Source organism: Limulus polyphemus, unplaced genomic scaffold (genome assembly GCF_000517525.1).
Source record: "Limulus polyphemus unplaced genomic scaffold, Limulus_polyphemus-2.1.2 Scaffold6516, whole genome shotgun sequence".
Taxonomy (NCBI): domain Eukaryota; kingdom Metazoa; phylum Arthropoda; class Merostomata; order Xiphosura; family Limulidae; genus Limulus; species Limulus polyphemus.
The window spans coordinates 37,227-44,150 of NW_013672126.1; the positions used below are offsets into that span (position 1 = coordinate 37,227).

Consider the following 6,924-nt stretch of genomic DNA (forward strand, 5'->3'; position numbering starts at 1 on the left):
CTACACTGTTGTATGTTACTAATTTTTTTTTTTTGTTTGTCCTCAACCTCTTTATGCCAAGGAGAAGTTATGAAACCTAGTCTTTCTTGTTGAGGTTGGTAATGTACATAGCTAATTCTGTGTATATATTTCTAATGCTTGCATCTATCAGAACATATTATGCTTGTGCAAGGAATTTCCTTTCCTGCCCATTTTGGAATAATTTACTACTTCCTGGGCAAAGAGCATACCTGTTTCAGAATTAGTGCAGTACCCTACAAGTGTGCTTCGTTTTTGTCTCCAAGCACTCCCATTCATTATGAGCAGTCGCTTTCTTTGTGGTGTCTATGTTATGTGCCTAAACTGGCCCCTCCATCTTTGCAATGTGGATCTAGCTTTGTGTGAGAGGAGGTAAGACCATGTCAGAAGTTATTACTCCATCCTCTTACACCATTCCTCACCACAGCCAGTGTTCTTCTTTTAGAGCCTTTCAATTCTCAAAAGTGAGAATTGAGCAGAAATATCAGAAGGAGCTAGCTGTGGCAGTATAGGTGGCATAATGCTATTGGTGGAAAGTACTCACATGATATGTACATATTCAGAAATGACATGAAATTGATAAGGTATATAGACTCGTGTGCTGATTGCAGAAAATTTTTAGCAATGTTTAGAGGGCAGAGATAAAGATCAAGATGGCTTTGGTTAAGGACTACATGATTGATTTTTATAATTCAGAGAAATCAAAGTGGAAAAAAAAGTAACAATACGTGTACTTGAACATGTTAAAACCTGTTTCTGCAGTATAATTAACCTTCTGTGAAAATTGTAATAGTGTACTAGTACAACTTTATGTGTAATTTAAAAGTCAAGTGAATAATTTATGTAGCTCCAACTTTCCAAGGCTGTAACATGTATTTCATTTTTCCAGTTTGTTTCCACTGCTGTTGAAAGATGGTCTGGTTATACCCTTCTTTTGTTTACTACTTTTATATCTGGTTATTGTGTTTAAAGCTTATGGACACATGAGTCTTGGCTTCCGAGATGGTTGGAAACAAAGGGTCAAAACGTTAATGGTATGTTTTCTCTTGGTCTTTTTTTTTCATAATTATGAGTGTATATAAAGTTTCTAATAATTGGCTGAATTATTAGGGTGTCTCAAAATTTTTATATATCTAAAGTAATGATGCAGAAAAATACAATATTTATAAAACTTTATTTACTGATAGTGTTAAAGAATAAAGCTTTTCCTACAAGATAAAGTTTTCTCCTACTTTTTAAATTTTGTAACAAAGTAAGAAGGATATAGCTTAACAGGGTTTTTCTTCTGTACATCAAAAGTATTTATATAAATAAATCTATCTATTCTCCTCTTTCAGCACGCTTTTACCGTTTCTTTAACAAGTATTTTTCTTTTTTCTCTATCATGGTTGTATATTTACTTTGTGTGCACTATTTACAGTAAATTTTTCTCCACTGTTTACATGTATTGGATTTTTTTTATCTATTCAATATATTTTCTTCACATAATAGTGGTATACATTTCCTAGTGGTTTTCATTACATTCATTCAGGGATCAGTCAATAAACCAAGTGACTAAATTTCTCGTTTACAGTTAGTTATTTGTTTATATACTAACCTTATTACTTCTGTTTTTGTTTTTCCACAGTTTGTATTTTCTGTAACAGGATGTGGAATCCTGACAGTGGTACACTTAGCTGTAGCTCCACCATCTCGTTATCCAGACCTTCATCCTGTTCTGAACTGTTTGTATAGTTTCTCTCATTACCTGATGTTTACAGTGTATTTTCACAAGCTCCAGTTCTGTGCAACAGATGAATCAATCACAGCTAAGGAACAATTTACAAAATTGAAAATATTCCCTTCATCATGCAGCTCAAAAACAAAACTTAAAGTAGAATAAAACATGTTTTGTGAAGTATAATGCTGATACTTACAAATGAATAAAGTAGTCACTGTTTATCTCTTAAACCTGTTTTACTTGTTAGCAGCTACAATTCCTGTTTGAGTACTGCATACATGTCCATGTCATGTTTAAAAATGTGTCTTTTGTATTCATCCTTGTTCAGTACAAACCAACTCACTCACTTAAGTGCTGTCAGGTATTCTTTGTATTAAATTATTTCTGTTTTGGCTTTAGCAGTTAGTAAATTTAATAGTGAAAGATTTTTGTGTGTTTATTTGATTCTGGGATGTTATTCTAGGTAAGATCCTGACTTATAAAACTGCAAGTGAAGCGGGAGATTTTTAAGGGAAGTTTTGTTTGTGTTTCATCTGTTTATTTACTAGAGATTGTGATGGTAACCTTCAAAACAAACAAAGCTCAGCATAAATTCTCTCTCTCTTCCATAATTTTCAAGAAATCCATGCAAAAAATATTCTGTGAATAAATGGAACACTGCCATATTTGTATAAAACTGAGAATAAAAGAAACTTTAAAAAGTTAAGTGGAGACTTTCAAGTGTGCAATTTTTTAACATGTCACATAGAAAAATATCAAAAATAACTTTAAATTTTGACTAGAAATATTAGCTTTGTGTTTGAATGCAATATAATGAGTTGTTTCTTTAAGTAATGCTATAATGTTTGTGAAATTTTCTTTTCAGCTACAACTTACGTTTGTTTGCATTTATGTGTTATAAATATGTTTAATTACAAGTTATTCATGTTTTGAAGCCTTTTTTTTTAGTTTCTCCTTTTTTTTAAATTGGGGAGGCTTTTAAAAAGTCTGTTTGCAGTTTGAACTTTGTAGTGAATTTCTAGTCAAAAACACTTACCAAACAATGTTGTATGAACTATTTGGAAACCTGAAACAATACTCAATTTAGTGCATTTCCATGAAATTTACAAAATATATATACAACTTCTACACAAGACATATTTTTTCTTTCTAAACCAGAAATACTTTTTTAACAATTAGAATTAAACATGAGATATTGTTAAACTAAGAAAAAATTATTTAAAAAAATCATTAAAACAAAAGTACTTCCTGAGAATTTTTTATATTGTATAGACACACTGGAAGCGATCTTAAAAATATCGGAGAATGGTTGAAAATAGTGAATAAAATTAGATTGTAAGTTACATCTCATTTTAGTAAAATTGTGTTCAACATTAAAATGTGTTTTATTAACTTTCCTGTTTAAACTTGTAATTTTAAGATGCACTTTGATTATTAAATTACTTTGAGGTTTTCATATCAGTTACTCTAAGCATTTAATTAACTGAAATAATACACAAGTTGGATTTCTGGTTTCTCCCACTTAGTTTCAGGGAGTATCAATACCCTAACGTTGTAGAAGATTGGATCACAGAATTATGTAAGTTATTAAAATTTCTTGGATGATTCAACTTTTTATGGCTGTGTAACTTTGGTAAAATTTTCTTAAAAAACTTTAATAATTTCAACTCGGGAAGAAAAAAAACAGATAGTTTCAAATGTAGTTTGTAATTGGAATGCATAGTATTGAGACACATAGCACTATCAGGGTAAAGAAACGATTAATTAATTAATTTACATTTTTCTCTTGATACTTGCATTCTAATTTTGTAGATTTCTGAAAAAAATAACTGGTTGGTAATGTAATAACCTAAATGATTTGATATGTGAGAGTCATTTTTATCTGTGTTGGTGATTATGCGTAATATACATCTTGAAAAGAATTAAAACCCCTATTAAATTGTTCTAGTGTTTTTTTTTTGAGAAACTGGTTGTTTACCAGATATGCAAGTTGGCTGAAACTTCAATTTTTTATATAGGTAACAGATGTTTTCATACAACACACAATCCATAATTGTCCAAATTATCAGTGTTGTATGGATTAATCTTAATCCTTGTGTGATTAAAATCTGTTAGCTTTCTGGAACAAACAGATGGGCCTTGTCTCATTTGATAATGATAATTTATTTGTTACACAATTTTTCAGAATCAAGTAATCAATAGCATGTTGTGTAGTTATAAAAAAATCGCTTCATTTAGCATGTATAGTGTAGTTGATATGACAGAAGTATTTTTAGTCAAACTGCATATGGCTTAAATTGACCTTTTAACAACCACTTAATATTGACTACATATTTCTTAACCTGAGTCGATCGTACAGAAATTGCCATGTTTTGGAAGCAATTTTGAACAAGAAAAAATCCGATAGAACAATTATTATGATGAAACTTTTTTTTTTCTGACGCCTCCCCCCCCCCCCACTCAAAAAAAAAAATATCGTTCACTCCCAACAGTTTGAGAACAACTGATCTAATACAATGAAAATGGTTATAATGAAAATAATAAATTATTATGTTTTTGTTATTCCTTCAGCCTCGCAGTTTTATTGTCTTGTTTTGATTGGATTTCAATGTTTCTGGAAGAATTCTCTTTGTGATCGCGGTGGGACAGCCTTAAAGCTACGGACTTACAACGCTACAATCCCGGGTTTGGTTCCCCGCGATGGACACAGCAGATGGCCCAATGTGTCTTTGCTGTAACACTAGCAAACAAACAAACAGTCTTTTTTTGTGATCGTTTTAACTTCAACGAAAACCCCATCGTAACTGTATCCACAACATGTGCAGTTCATACACTAACTTCTGTTCGATCGATTTTTAGGTTTAATAATCTTCCAAAAAACAATAGGCGGACTAAGTAAAATATGACATGTTCATTAATTATTATTATTAATTAGTTATTAATTTTCGATATGCAAATATTTAGTCCTTAATTTTGAAAAAAAAAGTAAAACATATAATTTAAAAAGGACTATTACCAAGGCATTAAATAAAACCTTTTTCACTTTAAGGATTTGGATCTGGAAGATTTGCTAAAATACGAAGGTGATTAAAAAGTTATCCTTTTGATAAATACCATATTCCACCCAATCTTAATAAACTGCATATTTACCCAATTAGTTAAAAAATAAACCACATTTAATCAACCTATAGATAACCAGCACTTTTTTCCATGATTTGAGTGTATAAGTTTAATGACAGTTAAAAATTTGCACATTTAATTACGATTACACTGTAATAGCTTTGTTCTTTTTTTTTTTAACTGCCATCAATGCTTCATTATTGACCAATCAAAAAATGTATAAAACCTTTTGAATTAAATGCAAACACCAAAAATTTTTATTAATGGAACTTCAGTATTTTCGGAGGTGGATACGTCATTCTTCTTCAGGGCATTTTTTAAAAATATTTTGAACGTGAATGGCACCTTATATTAGGTCACTCTTCAAGGCATTTTGTTTTAGTATTTTCAACGTGAATGGCACCTTATATTAGGTCACTCTTCAGGGCATTTTTTATAGTATTTTCATCGTGAATGGCACCTTATATTAGGTCATTCTTCAGGGCATTTGTTTAGTATTTTCATCGTGAATGGCACCTTATACAACAATAATGGACTAAAAGGCCAAAGTTCGGGTGTAGCAGTCTTGGAGATTCTGGTCAGAAGGACAAATAAGTCAGTATTACCAGCCTAATAAACGTCTTCTCTTGACCGTATAGCAGTATTAGCTGATATGGAACAGTCGGCGGCTCAAATGTCAACCTTTGATCCGTAGTCCGGCACTAACCAGTATGCTACGCTCGACCTCTTCTGCAAGAAAGTTTGTTTTCGGATATTCGCGCAAAGCTTCTCAAGACTCTTTGCACTAGACATCCTAATATCATGAAAGGAATTGAAGAATGCTATTTTAGGAAACTTCGTGATCAATTTCACTTAAATTGAGTGTTTAATAACTCGGTAATAAAATACATCAAAACAATATGTGTATATATATATATATATTTCTTTCGTTACCAAGTAGATCAATGGTTTTTTTTTTTTTGGATAAAAATAACACGCTTCAGTTTTTCTTGTTAAAGTAAATAGAACAGTGACACAATCTGCGACATAATATAACAACTTTTTGTTAGCCTCAAAGATTGATCAACATTCATTTATGTCCTTCAAATTACTCAAAATGTCCAATTTTACTTAATAACGCTCAACATTTTTTACGATAACTTAAACTAAGACCTGTAAAAATAACAATTGTTTGATCGTTTAAGCGCAAACCTACACAACAGGCTTTCCACTTTCTGTTCGCTGTAGTGACTGAACCATGAATTTTAGCGTTATAATTCCTGAAGCCTACTGCTAAGCCACCAGGGGTACACATAAAACAATTAAAATATATTAGACAAATAGTTCAACACTAAATACATTTCATTGCGTCACTTTCTGTATTATACTAACTCATCATAGTTAAAAAATTTTCTATATTTTATAAGTTTGTTTTTTGAATTTCGCGCAAAGCTACACGAGGGTTATCTTCGCTAGCTGTTCCTAATTTAGCAGTGTAAGACTAGAGGGAAGGCAGCTAGTCATCACCACCCACCGCCAACTCTTGGGCTACTCTTTTACCAACGAATAGTGGGATTGATCGTCACATTAGAACGCCCCCACGGCTGAAAAGGCGAGCATTTTTGGTGGGACGGGGATTCAAACCCGCAGATTGCGAGTCGAGCTCCCTAACCACCTGGCCATGCCGGGCCTATTTGATAAGTAGACAGACAGTGGTTTGACTGAGTTCTATAATGTCAAAATCTTGTTGTTCTTCTGTGTAAGAAATGTCCACAGTTGCTTAGTGGTAACTCCGAAGACTTATAACGCTAAAAACCAGGTTTCTATACCCAGTGGCACAGCGGTGTGTCTGCGGACTTACAACGCTAAAATCCGGGTTTCGATATCCGTGGTGGGCAGAGCACAGATAGCCCATTGTGTATCTTTGTGCTTAATTACAAACAAACAATTCTATACCCAAGATATGCACAGCACAGGTAGCCCATTGTGTAGCTTTGTGCATAACTACAAACAAACAAAAAGAAGGAAATTGAGTAAATTTATGAAGGAAATTATAGCTGGTATACTCGTCTCCTGGAAGGAAGTTA

The 6,924-nt window shown here is 32.4% G+C and overlaps 1 protein-coding gene across 1 annotated transcript in view; it reads left to right on the plus strand.

The window, feature by feature from the left end:
* The window catches only part of LOC106473809 (dolichyl pyrophosphate Man9GlcNAc2 alpha-1,3-glucosyltransferase-like), a 37,411-nt gene extending 33,855 nt beyond the window's left edge, over window positions 1-3,556 (plus strand). The window contains exons 11-12 of the mRNA XM_022402194.1: window positions 903-1,052; window positions 1,646-3,556. Of these exons, the coding sequence (XP_022257902.1) occupies window positions 903-1,052; window positions 1,646-1,900 (405 nt within the window). The 3' untranslated portion in view covers window positions 1,901-3,556. The remainder of the gene's footprint in view (window positions 1-902; window positions 1,053-1,645) is intronic.
* Window positions 3,557-6,924: the final 3,368 nt, after the last annotated feature.